The sequence below is a fragment of the Otolemur garnettii genome, unplaced genomic scaffold (assembly GCF_000181295.1).
Source record: "Otolemur garnettii isolate 467f Iridium unplaced genomic scaffold, OtoGar3 scaffold00032, whole genome shotgun sequence".
Classification (NCBI taxonomy): Eukaryota; Metazoa; Chordata; class Mammalia; order Primates; family Galagidae; genus Otolemur; species Otolemur garnettii.
Window position 1 is genome coordinate 8,339,825 of NW_003852427.1, and position 16,187 is coordinate 8,356,011.

The 16,187-nt window shown below is 42.8% G+C and overlaps 1 protein-coding gene across 2 annotated transcripts in view; it reads left to right on the forward strand.

Annotated features, from left to right (window-relative positions):
* Nucleotides 1-14,270, forward strand: part of ARMC8 (armadillo repeat containing 8) — a 103,654-nt gene extending 89,384 nt beyond the window's left edge. Inside the window, exons 19-22 of one of the 2 annotated variants that reach the window (XM_023513021.1) lie at nucleotides 1,668-1,763; nucleotides 5,975-6,047; nucleotides 7,343-7,436; nucleotides 11,747-14,270. In XM_023513021.1, coding sequence (XP_023368789.1) covers nucleotides 1,668-1,763; nucleotides 5,975-6,047; nucleotides 7,343-7,436; nucleotides 11,747-11,780 — 297 coding nt within the window. In that variant the 3' untranslated portion in view covers nucleotides 11,781-14,270. The remainder of the gene's footprint in view (nucleotides 1-1,667; nucleotides 1,764-5,974; nucleotides 6,048-7,342; nucleotides 7,437-11,746) is intronic. The other variant, XM_012804987.2, reaches the window with a different exon arrangement.
* The last annotated feature ends 1,917 nt before the right edge of the window (nucleotides 14,271-16,187 follow it).

Here is a 16,187-nt window from a genome sequence, read left to right on the forward strand (position 1 = left end):
TTTTTGCCTGTGTTAGTGAGTCTGATTTTGCCAGATATGGGTTGTAATAATGTCAAGATACATTGGGATATCTTGGGAAGGGGGGGACTTGGACACATTGTATTTAATAACCCTAACTCAGATGGAGCTAGAATGTCACTGGAGTGACCATCCCTCACGTGGTTCTGATGTCATCTTGAGCTTGGTCTCCTTAAAAACAGTAGACTAATTACTCCTATTCATTAGGCTTGTCAAGTTCATGTCTTTCCCTTCAAAGGATCTTTCCTACAAGGGACTAACCAAAAAAGAGTGCAGACTTGTGACAGGTTTACTGTGTACCAGTGCTTATTTGCCAGATCATTTTGAAATCTGACATCTTCTCTGGATTATTTCTATCTCTCTTGGGCATATTACATTTCCTCATGATCAAACTGCTCTGGAATAAACAGTCCTGCAGTACCTATTTAGCCTTCAGTTAGAAATTTCATTTTCCATATCGACTGTATCCCAGAGGTCCCCTTTCTACTTAATATCTCAGGATTCACACCCTAATAATTTAGTTACTGTGGTATATTAATCTCGGAGAACATTCTTTAGGATATTTGAGAGTTTGGGCCATTTTAAGGAAGCAGACTTTTTAATTAGATTAAGTCTTGCAAAAGGTTGAAGTTGGAGAGAAGTATGAAATTTGAATCTACTCCTCCTTCCCTCTCATGTCTTTCTTTGAGTGTGCTTCCAGACTGACTGTTGCTTCCTCTAAGAAGCTTTTCCCCACCCTTGTAGTATCCAACAAGTACACTTACTGTGTGCTTCCTCAGTTCTGTTTTCACTCTAGTCACAGTGAGACATAATTGTGTGGAAGCTTCAAAGTCAGGGAATGTGTTTTATCCCTGTCTTACCCTGAAGCCTGTGCATCTGGTCAGTGCTCACCAAATGTTTATTGAATTGCTCAGTCTGCCTCTGGCTTGGTTTTCCTACTACAGTCCTTTCATCTTTCCTTAATCTTTGTCTCCTATTGGTCTAGATATGGAAATGGAGCAGCTGACAGAGCGGTCTCTCCCTCTTGAGAATGAAATTGTCCTTAAGAAGTCCTTCCCTGCTCCCTGGCACAGGCTCCCTCCAATTTCCACATCAGGACTACATTCCTTCACACATTTTGCTTCCTTTTCTGTTCTCTTAACAGGGTTCCAAAAGGCCAAGAAGTCCTAATTGCACATGGCCAGTATGGCTGGTGGACAGGGTCTAGGTCTTCACCGAGAAGGTCATGAGCTTAGGAGCAAGTAGTAGGTAGAGGCCTAGAGAAGAGAAGGGTGTTGCAATATCTACAAAACTTTCACCAAAGAGAAACCATGGGGTAGTCACAAGAGCTTCTCGGAGAAATGAAGTTTTCCAGAAAAAAAGTAATAAATTATGTTTTCCCTTTAATTTGTTTGATAGTATGACCTATACAACATGGCTGCCTTTGCCCAGCTATGGTTTAATGCCCAGCAAGAAACTGCCAGAGTGTTTGAGTTCTCTTTTGCCTAAGGTAGACTTCGCTTGGGTTACTGTTGTTGGTAGTGATGTCAGGAGATGAGCTGTCATTGAGAGTGGAACCTGAACCCATGTACCTTCAGATGAGAAGTTGAGAGAGCTTACTCTAGGGACTTCGGAGCTTTCCTGATCCTTGGCCCTTTGTTCTTTTCCAGACACTGTGCATCTTAGCCAACATAGCAGATGGGACAACAGCAAAAGAACTTATTATGACCAATGATGATATCCTGCAGAAAATCAAGTATTACATGGTGAGTTCTTGTCCCCTTTCACTGCAGAGTTAGAAGGCATGGACTGTAGCACTGTTAGCTCAAAACAAGTTGGGCAGAGATTTTTAAAAAGAGGAGAAAGATAGACCACTCTGTGACAGATTTAAGAATTCTCTTCCATCCTGAAGAAAAGAAAAAAAACCAACTCCCTAAAGCTTGTACCATTTGGTAATATCACCTGCCACCCCAGTCCCCACCTTTGTTATATGCTGATTGACTCCCTCTTATCAGGAAAAACTTGGGCCTTTGGTTTTCTCACAGTTCTCCCCTCTACTTTCCACCCCTCCCTACTCCCAACTCTCCACCCCCATCACTATCTTTTCTCTCTCAAGGTTTCAGTCCCAGGGTGGATGAACTCTCTAGCCCCTGACACCATAGTTCCTTGACTTGTTTGTTTTCAAACGCAATATGCTACCAACTGCCATGACCACGCCCTGCATCTTAGGAAACTGCCCCTTGCCAGAATCTGATATTATTCTTTTTATTCAGTCCTTGTCTCCTAACAAAATTCTAATCATGGAGGAATGCTTTCCTCTTCCACTTCCCACACCAATCTGTCTTCTCTTGGCCTGTCATATCAAGGTTAACAGCTGCAGAGAAAGCTATAGGAGCAAGCAGAGTGGCTCACATTTACAAAACACAAATGGGCACTCAGCTCTGCCTGGTATCCTTTAGTGATACTTTACTAAGCTGGCACCTTCATCCTCTGCATTCTTTAGACCTCACCTCTCCTCACCTCCATCACTCTTAGCTTTTGTTTCATCAAGAAAATAGGAGTTAAAATCCTTTGGTGGTTTCCTGTTACCCCTTGAATTCAATTCATACCCCCTTATGGTGGCCTATCAAATCCTACATGACCTAACACGGGGTCCTCAAACTTTTTAAACAGGGGGGCCAGTTCACTGTCCCTCAGACCGTTGGCGGGCCAGACTATGGGCCCTGGGACGAGTGGGCTGCTAAGCAGGACAGGCAGCAGTGGCAAAAACACCCGGCGGGCCAATAAATGTCTTAGGCGGGCCACATGTAGCCCACGGGCCATAGTTTGAGGACACCTGACCTAACACATCTATATCCCAATCTTTTACCTTTGTTCAATAAACTGGCCTATTTCAAGTCTTCAAAAAGGCTGTACTCTTTTCCTGCCTCAGGATCTTCACACATGCTGGCTTGTCTGCCTTGGAAGACTTCTCCCAACTCCTTCTCACAGTTCAGATCTCTACTAAACAGACACTTCCTCACAAGGTCTTTCCTGTGGAGGTTGTTATTGCTGCATTCTGTTCCCTCCTTCAGGGCACTTAGCTCAATTACAGTGACACATATTTGCTTGCATGCCTACTGGGTGTCTCCTCTACTAAAGCTCCATGAGGGCAAAGACCTTGTCACTTTCGTGTACACTTACGTATCCTGCACCTTTCCAGTGCCTAGCCCTTAGCATATGCTCTATAAATATTTGTTAATAAAAACTTTACTGTTTCAACCACAAATTCTCTTATCTTTCCAACACCAGAGCCACATAGTACCTCTAATCTTCTACAATTTTTTGTTAATTTCTCATATCTATTAAGGTATACCTATTTCTCTGTTGCTCTTCAAAGCCAAACTTAAAAAGCATCCTTTTTTTTCTATTTCTGCTTATACTATCTCTTTCCTTCCTAACAAATTAACTCTTTAATCTGCTTCATCTGGCGTCTCCCTCCATCACACAACTGAGTCTATTCCAGTCAGCATCACCAAGGACTACCATGATGCCAAATGCAAAGGATAATTTTCTCCCCTCATCTTACTCTATTTAAACAGCTGACTTCAACACAGCTGACTGTTTCCTCCTTCTGGAAATGTCCTTTTCTCTTGGCCTCCGTGACACCATACCTTCTCTCTTATCCCTGGACTCTCTTTCCTCCTACTTGCTATTCTGAGATCAGTGGTTTGCAAGCTTGGTCACACAGTAGGACCTCCTAGGGTGCTATCAGAGGCTACTGCTTTGTCTTCTCCCTCTCAAGATTTTGATTTAATAGTCCTGGGATTTAGCCTAGGTACCAGAATTTGTTTAAGTTCCCTAGGTGTTTCATATGTACAGTTAAGAACCACTGGTTTAGGGAAATCTCATCCACCCCATGCTGTGTGCTGTCATGTCTATGCCAGTGACTTACAAATGTGTACCCCCAGCCTCCACTGCTCTCCTAAACTCTGGGCTTATATCCTGCTGCCTACTCCTCATCTTCATGTGGCTGTCCGATAGCCTCTTGAATTCATTAAAAATGAATTCTTAAATATCTCCCCTAAACCTAAATTTCTCCTCTCTTGGTTATTCCTGTTTAGTGTAGTCTAGCTCTGCCAACTACCCCATTGCTCAAACCTGGGAGTCTATCTTCTTTTCTCCAGCTTTGTCCCCTCTTCCAGTTTATCAGCAAGTCCTGTGAGCTCTTCTTCCAAACCTGATCTTGAATCTGTTACTGTTTCTGTCACCACTGCCTCCACTTTAGCCCAAGTTGCAGCATCCTAAGTACTTCTGCACTGTCAGTCCAATCTCTTCAGCCTGAGTGACCTTTACATTTTTAGAATGTAAATCAGATCTTATCCCTCCACTGCTTAAATCCTTCAGTGCCTTCCTCTCAATTCTGATGAAATCCAGAGTCCTTGCCCTGGCTTGCCAGGGCCTAGAGTTTGGCAGTGCCTACTTCACTAACATACAGCCCCTCTTACCTCAGACCTTTCCAGAAACTTTCCTCCTTGGAATTCCTTGCTCTTTGCACGTGTGGCACCTTCCAGTTCTGTAAGCTTCTATTTAAATGTTGCCTCTTCAAAACAATTTTTGCTGTGTATTCCCCCTAAATTAAGTTCCCACCTCTCCACTCTCCAGTTTTCTCTATCATAGCAGTTTGTTTCCTAAAAAAAACTTATTGAATGAATGATGAATAAACTTACACATAATAAATGCTTCCAAGTTCATTTATTCAACAAATATTTCTTGATTATCTGAAACTGGGAGCAGAAGATAAGTTTTATTCTGTTTTGTCTTAGTGGAGCCCAAACTGGATATCTCTTTGTCAGGTAAAAACAGAATCACTAACCCGAGAATTCTAATGAACTGAAGCCTCATCCATTTCTTTGCCTTTGCTTAGTTGAGGTGTAGTCCTACATGAGAATATAAGCCTGCCTTAGCCTTAAAGAAATCATTGAGCATATTTTGCCATTGATACTCAGATTATCAGATGTACACAAATTATTTAAATGTACTGGGAATTTTTTTTAATTAACCAATAGGAAAATCATCAGATGTACAGATGTATACAAATTATTTAAATGTACTGGGAATTTTTTAAAATTAATCAATAGGAAAATCATCTATGAAGATTGTTTTACTGTTATTGGTTCCTCTTTCATTTAGTGGAGAACAGTCTAGATGGATAAATGATCCAGGTTAGGCAGAAATGGTTGTACTTTCAGAACACAAGGAAAAATAAACAAGAATTGTGTTTAGAAGAATAGGATGCTCCTTGGCCAAAATAGAGACATGTGATCAATCAGCTAGACATTTGACCAAGTTTGGGGGTTATTCCTATAGAAACAGGAGTAATTTAATTATTTCAGATGCTGAATGTTTTAAATAGTGATTCTTATTTTCAGCAAGTGGTGTCAGAGGAGTAAACTATATATAAATTGTGTGTAACAATCTAGTTGTCGCAGAACTTCCTGCCCATATCTTCACTTTTGACTGCTCATATCCTTCACAAAGGAATTATTGGATCATTTGAATAAGATAATCAGTAGCTTAAGAGATAAATACCAAATGCATATCCACATAATTTATTGGCTACTAGTGACCAAAAACATAGCCTAGTCAAAAGCATAGAATTGTTATATGCTAGTGTTTCTGTGTGCATGGTTTGAATTATAAATTGTATACTATACCTATGGCCCCAGAGGTGTTTTGTTTGGCCAGCCAGATAGTTTTTAAAATTTGAATTAGAATGTCTTTTCTGTGTCAGTTTGCCCTTTCCCTGTATCATTCCTCACTATATTTAGCCCAACACTTCTCACTAATTAGTGGTGACTTCATGACTTCTCAAGTCATTTGAGTTGAAGGCCTCTGCCTCAGACTTTTAAGCTATTGAACTCTCCTGTGATGGGTCACAAAAAAATGATCTAAAATAAGATTACCTTGATTTTTTTTTCCTTTTCTGCATCAATAGGGTCACTCACATGTCAAACTGCAGCTTGCCGCTATGTTTTGTATATCAAACCTCATATGGAATGAAGAGGAAGGTAAGAGATTGGTGAGATTTGCTTTGATGAAAATTACTGGAAGAAAGTCACACAGGGAATGCAGAAGGGACCCCTAAGCTTATTGGAAGAACTCTCTTCACTGGACTACTGGCCCCAACACCCTCTGGAATGGCCCTGCTGTGAGGATCAGTGGGGCTAGCCTGAGATTCACTGGGCCCCTGCCTTGGAGCCAACACAGTATCAGATTACAGGGAGAGAGAGAGTGAGAAGTGAATGACAGTCCCTGCCCTTGAGAGAGCTGATGAGGATGATGAGATGCACTTGAAATAAGTGGTAGGGGAGAGTGAGGGGGGTCATGGGCCTTTCATCATGAGCAAAGGAGGCATATATGAGGACTATAGGCAGATAAGCATGATGGAGAAGTGGGGATTGGTGAGAAATGAGAAACATGGTATGACTGATAAAGCAGCCAATTAAAGACCTAGTTGGCTGCATATGAGAATCACCTGGGGATTTTTATACCAGGCCAATTAAATCAGAATCTCTGGAGTTGGGCTCCAACCCAGGCATAAGTATTTCTTAAAGCTCCCCATTTGGTTCCAGTGTACAGCCAAGGTTGCAAACAAATGTAGGAGAGCAGGGGGTCTCAGTGCTGGGTTGTTTGCATTAGAATCACTAGGGAAACTTTTTTAAAGTGCAGGTTTCTGGGCTCCATCCTTAGAAATTCTGATTCATTGGTTCTAGAGAGGGCCAGTGCATGAGTGAGTCACTATAGGCTCTTCACTGGGGAAGACTCCAAGGGATTACTTTGCTCAGCAGCTGTGTCCTGAACAAACTCAAGGAGGAGAAACTGTATTCAACCCACAGACCTAGATGCCAAGTACCATCTGGGTGTGAGAGAGACAAAGCCATCCTCACAGAGGTCTTAGTCTAGTTGGAAGATAGAACGCTATAAAATTGGAACTGCCGATTATGCCAACTGAGAGAAGAAAAAGTGCTAGGAAGACAAAGGAGAGAAGATGACAAAAGAAGGCTGAAAATCAGGCCTATTTGGAGTAAGAAGAGCCTGGCTAGGCCAGAGCTATGGGTATACCGTAAAAGAAGTGACTGTGAAGTTGGGAGTCAGTGGCAGAAGGCCTTGTGCCAGGCTCAAGATGGTAGAGTTTTGCATATAGGTAGAAAGCTTCTAGAGAGTCCAAGCATGGAGAGATCCAGCTACACGGGGGCAGGGTGGAGAGAGAAGGACACTGGTAAGGCTCTGTATTGTTGGTTGTGTATCAGGGAGCAGCTGCCTGGGTCATATTCCCAGTAACCTGCTAGCTTTAATCTTTTAGGTTCACAAGAACGTCAGGATAAATTACGAGACATGGGCATTGTAGATATTCTCCACAAACTGAGTCAGTCACCAGATTCAAACCTTTGTGACAAGTGAGTATCAATGTGAAATAGTCTTGCTTTGGACTATGTTGGGATCTTTTATGAAAGTATCTGAGTTGCTTGGTAATTCATATGGCCAAACTTAAAATCTTTTAGATTCTCGGATTCCCTTTCTAATTTTTGGTGACCTAACATTTGTGTGAGATATAAATTAATAATTACCAAGTTATTAAAGACATTCACCTTACTCTGAAGTATGCAAGTCTGGACCATCTTAGTGGATAGGATCCAGAGGCCTCTCCCTTACATTCTCTTGGTCATTAGAATAGAAACACTGTGGCCTTTTAGAAAGCAGAAAAACCCATAATGGGAAGACTAATTAGCTCAAAACCTCCCTGAGCACTTGCCTTGTGCCAGCCTGGCCTCTGCTGGGGATACAGCAGTGACCACTAAGGAGTCCCTTTCCTCAAAGAGCTCACCATTTCCTAGGAAAGGCAAGAGTTATAATTAAAGTCTCAACTAAATCAGATGTCCAAAAGTGTTCTTCCTAGCTGTATATCCTTCTTGTGACAGCCTTCCCTTTCCAGCTCCCTTATCTAACAAAGCAGGGAACATCAGCTTTTTTATTATCCAGACTCTTGAGCATGGCTCAGAAGCCCTTCTATATCCATGATCTGGTTCTACCATTGTTACACCTACTTCCATGGGCCCACCCTGTATGCCAGCCATATGTGCATATGTACAGTAGGCATTTACACATTCTGTTCCATTTGATTTCCTGTCCCAATCCCCTCTGAGTCTTCATTCATTCAGTATATCTTTATTTTTAATACCTACCTTCAACCATGCATTATTTTAAACACTGGAGAGAGAATGGTGAATAAAATTGATGAAGTCCTTGCCTTCATGGAATTTATATTCTAATACAAGGGATAGCTAATAAGCAAATGAATATGTAACACTATATCAGGTAATGAAAGGTACCATGAAGAAAAATAAAGCAAAATGAGAGGATGGAGAGTAAAGAAAGTTTCTTTTCATATAGGTTAATCAATAAAGGCCTCTCTGAGGATGTGACATGTGATCAAAGACCTGGATGAAATGAGGGAGATTTCTTCTAGGCAAACATTTAAAGGAAGATTATTCTAGTCGGAGGTGACATTGGGTTCAAAGTCCTCAGGCAAGAGTGAACTTGGCATGTTGAAAGGAATAGCAAGACCAGTATAGCTGGAGAAAAATAATGAGGGGGAGAGTGATAATTGGTGGGAGGAGCCAGATCATGAAGAACCTTGTAGGCTGATCATGACTTTGGCTTTTATTCAGAGTATAATGGAAAGTTATTAGAGAGTTTTGAGCAGAGGAAACACCTGATTTGAATTTTTAAAAGATCATTCTGGTGGCTCTATACAGAATCATCTGTGGTAGGGCAAGAATAGAGGCAGGGAGGCCAGTTAAAAGGCTACTGCAGTAACATCAGTAGGGTATTATGAGGATGGTAGTGGTCTAAGTATGGAGAAATAGTCAGATTCTGAATTTAATTTGAAGTTAGAGCCAATGGGACTTGGTCATAGATTCAGTATAGGGTATTAAAGAGAAGAAAGGAAAATGCCTAGGGGTTTAGCCTGAGCACCTAGATAGAGAGTGTTGTCATTTGACAAGATGGTGAAGACTGTAAGATATGCGGATTGAGGTAGGGAGAATCAAGAGTTCTCATTGGGGTATGCCAACTTTAGGATGTCTATTTGATATCCAAGGGACTCAGGGGAGAGTAGAGTTGGGGATATAAATTTGGATGATGTTTAAAGCCCTGGAGCTGGATGAAATCACCTAAGGTGCATAAAGAGTGACAGGAAGGATAAGGACCAAGATCTGGGGCCCTGTAACATTTAGGGAACAATAAGATCCAACAAAGGAACAGAAGAAAACAGTAAGATAGACAGAGACCAGGCACATAAGGTGTCCTAAAGCAAGGGAAGAGAGTGCCTGGACAGTGGCCATTCATTCTTCAAAACTCCTATCACGTTGTCCCTTCCTCTGAAATGACCCCTTCTACATCCCCCCCACTCCAGGCTTTGCTCCCACAGCAGCTATAGAACATGTCATGCTGTATCTTGGCTGTCAAATTCTCTGGCTTCTCCACTAAAGGGAGAAGCATTTAGTCCCAGACTCTGTGGACCCACAAACTAGGTTGGGCCTCTGCCACCACCACCACCACCACCACCACCCCCCCGAAGCTTACCATCCTGTAGGTTAAAGAGACATATGCCTGAATAAACCAACCCAAGAGTGTCAAATGAGTATAACACCAAAGACTGTGCTGAAGGCTAGATAGAGACTTGTGCCTTGTGGACTGGTACTCCCTCCACTACTGCTGGCTTAATGGATGCATTCTGTCTGCCCACCTCTTCTGGGTGAGAGCCAACTTGTTCATTGGGATTATTCTCTTGTATTTGTTCAGAAATGAAAACAGTTCTGCTTAAAATTATCCCTGGTGGCTGGGCACCGTGGCTCACGCCTGTAATCCTAACACTCTAGGAAGCCAAGACAGAAGGATTGCTTGAACTCAGGAGTTTGAGACCAGCCTGAACAAGAGCAAGACTCCATATCCACTACAAATAGAAAAATTAGCTGGGCATTGGGGTGCCTGTAGACCCTGCTACTCGGGAGGCTGAAGCAGGTAGATCACTTGAACCCAGGTCACTGTGAGCTAGGCTGATGCCGTGGCACTCCAGCCTGGATGACAGAATGAGACTCTATCTCCAAAAAAAAAAAAAAAAACAACCCTCATATGGACATTCTCATTGTGGCACAGTAAAGTCTATCACCTAAAGAAGACATCTCTAGGGTTGCTTCTATCTTTAAGGCTTTGTGATCCTTAGACTTTTAAACACTTACACAGGGGGAGCTATTGCTAACCATCTCAGGCTTAGGATGCCTCAGGATTCCAGGGGCCTGTGGCTCCCATCTCCATCAGAACTCCTCCTCAGCTTCTTTATGGATTTGGAGAGGCAGATGGATGGTCTGTGCCATCATTCATAAACTTGTTTCTGAAAATGTCTTTGTAGAACCCAGTGGTCTGTCTAGGGGTTTCTTTTCTCATGGATTGTACTGTTGACAACCATCCTCTTTAGAGAGACTTACATAATTGCAAGAATATTCCTCAGTATACTACTTTAAAAACTGTAGATGATGGGTGGTGCCTGTGGGTCAAAAGAGTAGGGCATAAGCCCCATATGCCAGAGGTGGTGGGTTCAAAGCCAGCCCCGGCCAAAAACTGCAAAAAATAAACTGTAGATGACATCTATTACTTCACTATAGAAATTGCACTTCAGTCCGGCTTATTGCATGCCTAGTCTATGTGATATTACTTTCAGCAGCTAATAGTACCTGAAAATTTTAGCATTTTCTTTTTACATCTCAGAAGGGGAGACCATTGGTAAAACCTGACTTCTTAACTTGCACAAATGAAGCCTGTTTAGAAATTTTACCAAGCTCATGATGGGAGTAGTAAAGGAGGCCTCCTAGGGCCCAGCTCAAAGGCAGTCACTTTTACAAGGATCAGGGTAGGTTCGGTCACTGTTCACATTTTCCCTTTTCCTCTCCACCTGGCCACCTTCTTCCTTAATCACCATAACAGTCCGCATCCCACATTCAGCTGTCTCATGCACACTTGAACCTATACTTAAACTTCCATGGCACACATAAAGTATGTTGATCCAAATAAAGAATATACTTACTGTACTTTGAACTTCTTTCAGATATAACTAATCTTTAAAAATTGTTTTGGCCCACCTAAGATCCTCTCATGGCAAACTGGTTGAAAATCACTGAGCTATGGTGTCATCAGGTGTGATAAAAACATGATGAGACTGTAACCTTCCCCAGTCCTGAGGCATTTGAACCGTGCACCTTCTCAACTCCTTTTTCCTGTCAGTTTTCCTCTTCGCTTCCTAGAATCCTGCATGTCCTCCCTTAGTGTTGTACCTCACTACATAAAATCCACGTGGCAGTAAGAGAAAGTAAAGGATTCCAGATCCTTCACCACTATATGCCCATGACAAAGGAAAACTACAGAATGTCAGCACTTAAAAGGGAAATGTGGCATGTCACTGAGCCATGGCACCTTTAAGAGCAAGAATAGCCCTCTGAGAGAACCATAGGAAGGGCACAGCCAGGGTGGGTTTGAGGTATTTGCTCACCACAGATCTTTGGTCCTTAAGGTGGGTACCCTGCTGGGCTCACTCCGGTTCCCTCTTGGGAATCTACTTTTTTAGACTTCCCCAACTACCATCGTTTAGCCTCAGATTTTTTTTCCCTCAATTACAATTCTAAGATGGCTAACAGGAACTCTGTGATTTCAGGGCAAAGACAGCACTGCAGCAATACCTGGCATGATGGGAGCGCCCCTGGGCATCTGCGAACATCCCGCCTCCTTGTTTAAGGACGGACAGGAACTAGCCTCATTTGATTCCTTCTATTTGCACAAGTCACCTTGGACTGCAGGGAGCTGTTTTGCAAAAGCAATTTAGTAGGCTTAGATCTCAACTTCATCTTGAGAGCATTTTTTTGAGGTAGTAATTTCCTCAGAGGACTATTGTGTTTTGTTTGGGTTTTTTTCTGAGCTACCTGGACTCTTTATTAGAACAATCAATCATTTTCCTTTGGACCTACAATTTTTTGCCTATGCTGCAGCCACTTTGTGAGTGAAAATGAACATGTCTGTGTCAACACACAGGGGTGTGTGTGTGTGTATATATGCGTGCACATGGGCCAGAATGAATGGATGTGTGTGTGTGGGATACCTCAGATTTTTCTTTTCTTATTTTGTGTGAAAATCTCTTTTCTACAGATTTTCCAGGGTTTAAGCATTGCTTGCTGTATAAAAAAAATTAACTGAATTATATACAGTTTGAATGAAATGTTATTTTAAAAACAAAACAATTGTTAAGTGTTCCATAAAGGTTATGTTGAATTTTGGTCAGATGAATATTTGTAAGTATAAAATATATGCATTTCTGAACCTCAACTTACATAGATTTTCTTTATAAAAAAACAAAAAAAAAAAGAAAAAGAAAAAGTTGGCTATAGTTGGCCTGAATAACAGGCACTATACATGGTGCTGTGCAACATAGTAAGCTATCATCTTACTGCCATCAATGTTAGCAAGTACAGAGCCTTTTTTCAGCCTAATTCAATAAGTTCTCAGGCTTCCAAGTCAGATGTACAGGGAAAAGGATAGTGAGGTTAACAGATTCACCATAGGTTCTTTGGACCATCAAAGGGAAATATAACTACTGATAGCTGAAGTCCAGCCATGACCCTGGTACCCTTGACAGGAACTGGGGACTGAGAGCCTCCCAGCTGTCCTAAATCCTGTCATTGGCGTAGCATTATCTGGCAGGATTTAGAACCAGTCATAGAACCTTATGCTCAGACTAAAAGTAGGTCATCACTTCTGGAAACAGATCACCTTGTGCTTCCTGAAACAGCATATATCACTGTGAAAATAAAGAATGTTCTACAGACACATCTGTAGAAAGGAGTAAAGAACAGTATAGTTCGGAAAACCGTCTCTTCCTATGTTCAGCAAAATCCATACTAGCTTGTTCAAGATTGGTAGTTGGTTTGCTTTCTATAAAAGGAGATCAAAACTTTAGTAAGACCTTTTCCTACATGAAGCTGAAAGCACTCAAGTTGAGAGAGGGGAAGGGAGAATCTCCCCAGAGACTGAAGATGACTTCTTTTTACAGTGAGTGCTGTTAGCCCTTCTGTATTCTTTAGCTTTGGTACCAGCTCCAACTTCTGGGTCAGCTGCAAGGTGAACTCAACAAAGGTTGCTCTTGACTGTTTGGAGGTAGAACCAGCCTTCCTTTTCTCTTTGCTAAAAGGAGGTCAGAGGCATCATGGCCAGGATATGAGCCCTCCAGTCTGGAAGCTTGCAGTGTATACCAGTGAAGGGGCCCCAAGCCCACCCACCAGCCACTGCTAATGGTGTTGCTCACATCACAGCCACCCTATCACCAACCTGTACCTTCCTTGGAAGATTAAATATGTTTGATTGCAAATGAATGTTTTAAAAATGTATTTAATGCAGTTTTTTCTGTTCTCAACATGACCACCCAAGAGTCGAACACAGAGATTTTGCAAGTTGTTATTTTTTTTAGAACATCACTTATTTTAAAATCTTGTCAAAACAGGACTTTGGTTTTGCGCAAAGATCAGACTGCTACTGTGAGAAAAACAATTTAATGAAACCTAGTTTATTGAGAATAAATATTTAGGCCCACTCATTCTAGTACTGTGAAAATATCCTTGGTTGGCATTTGTAACACTATAGTGCTGGTTTTAAAAAGTACCCAATGAATATAAAGAAACCAATAATGAATTGCTGAGACAATCTTGAACCCAAATAGCATAGAAAGTTGAAGGCCCAATGAAATAACACTTTCTCACTTAAACTCTGTGGATAAATCTTACCTGTGGGTATAAACAGATGGTCAAATAAAAAATGCTTTACTATAATTAACCTTTTCTGATTTGAATGAAGGGAAATGTATTTATTAAAACAAAGCTGTTTGCTGCTTTATGCAGGTGCAGTGTTCAGACAGCAAGGAAGTGGGAAGAATGGGACATGGTCTTATGTTTGTCTACACCCAAGTTCTTAACTAAGCTTCTCACTCTCTCTAATACTGCATTCTGTTTCTCCTTTTGTGCCCTGATTGTAACCCAAAATGAACTAGAAAAGAATGTCCAGTTTAATAAGTTGCATTTTTTTTCCTTAAGCACTTTATTCAGAACAATACATGTTCTTCTGGTAGTGTTTGAATAATATGATTTTAACACATGCTAATAAAAGCCAAGAAAAATCATGGCAACTTCTAAAAAGGAGTCTGTTTTCCAAATGTCTAAAACATTAGAAGATAATGTGTACTGGCTTTTGGAAACTGTGATTCTTGGTGAATGAAGGGCTGGGAAGTGGCTTTGCATTTCAGGGTGGGGGCTGGTGCCTTCAGGTAACTATAGCTCCCCAGGCATCTGCAGCAGTCTGGAGATCCCTCTCATTTTGGCCTCCTGAAGGCCAGCAGGCCCTTTACAAGTGCCACTCCCAACCACCAAGATTTCCTGTCCCCAGTGTTGTGCCCACCCCCTCCATCCTCCCCTCTCCTCTTAACTTTGCCACACTCCACTGTCACTACCTGCTGGACTCAGACCAGGGTTTAGCAGATGACCAGCAGCACAGTGCACAAGCAGCTGCTGTCCCTCTGCAAGGACACACAAGTGCTCTTCACTTACTGTGTGCTGCCTTCTTGTCCCCTCTCTAAAATGTAGACAGCACATCCTATCTCAGGATCTCACTTGAAACAGAGAAGGCCAAGGACATCTGCCCCCATCGCATGGGGGGAGAACGATGAGGTGGCTAGCATGGAGATTCTAGTGGAGGGGATCTCAGGACTGAATGAAGTGAGGCTGGGAAAACAGGAGCAAGACCCGGCAGGCCCTCACTTTTCCACAGGGAGAACTTGGAAGTGAGGCCTAAGAAAGGAGAGGAATGGGGGGAGTCCTACCCCAGGTCCTGATGGAGGACTGACAGAAAGAGGTCCCAACCTTGCCACCTGAGAGAGGGGCCGGTACTGCCCCTTCCTGCTGCTTTGCACGGCTTTTGCCTGGTTACTGGCAGAGAGGCACATGCTTATTTCTAATATGAGGGAAGTTTTGGTCCGGGATCAGACTTCAGGGAAAGCTAAGGGAGCCTCCCAAGGGTCATAGACCACTGAGCCACCTTTACTCCTTCCATCTTCATAGTCCCTGACTCCTGGCTGTGGCTTTCCCAGCAGCCAGTCCTCTCACTGAGTGGAAGGCCAGAGCAAGTCTAGAATGGAACCACTGTCCTTGATTTCATGGGGCTTAGGCCTGCCCTCCTACTTGCCAGGCCCTCAGGAACTGAGTGGCTTCAGCGCCAAAAAACAGCACCGATCCTGCAGCGCTAGTTTGCTTCTGTTGTGGGAAAACAGGCCCAGGGTCTCTGCGGAGGCATTCCATCTTCTGAAAGTGAGCAGACATTGGGCTACTCTCAAGAACCTCCCTCCTTCCCTGCATTCCCTTGCCGTGAACCTTCTATACTCTTAGGAAAGAGATGCCCAGCAATGCTGAACTCCCAGCAGCTCTGGACCACCAGTAATGAAAGGAAGAGACGTGTCACCACCCCTCTGATTGTGCTCCTGTCACCTGGCGCCTCTCCTGCCCTTACCTGCCCTACCCTCACCTTCCCAGCTGCTCCCTGGGAAAGGTTAAAGATCCATCACTGACAAACAGCTTCCTCACAGGCTGACTTTCCCCACCTAATTTTTTCCTTCTGTCCTGCTTTCTGAGGCCCTAGTGGCTCCACCTTATATCACCAGCAACAAAGATCTGTGACTCCTGGATTCTGGGGAAATCAGATTGCTGTCAGCTAGGTGATTGTGCTTCTCCAAGACGTTTGCCAGCTCTGAGGTAGGCATAGACCAAATGTGTGCCCATCTTGGGCCACTCACAAAAGTGAGAACACAGCTCCATGGTGGGCTGTGTGTCTGGGGGTCTGGAACAGTGGATCCAGCTTTCCTGACAGATGCTGCCAGTGAGGGCTCTGTTGAACACGTTTCACGTGAGGGCTCAGTATAAATCCTAGTGAATGCTGTGGGCATATGTGTTTCCATCCCGATGTGACCCAACATCATGGGAAATGGTAACCTTCAACAGCAGGTCCCATGGGGCTTGGTTCCCACCTTCAAGTACTAACTCATCCTTCTGAACCCAGGACCAGCA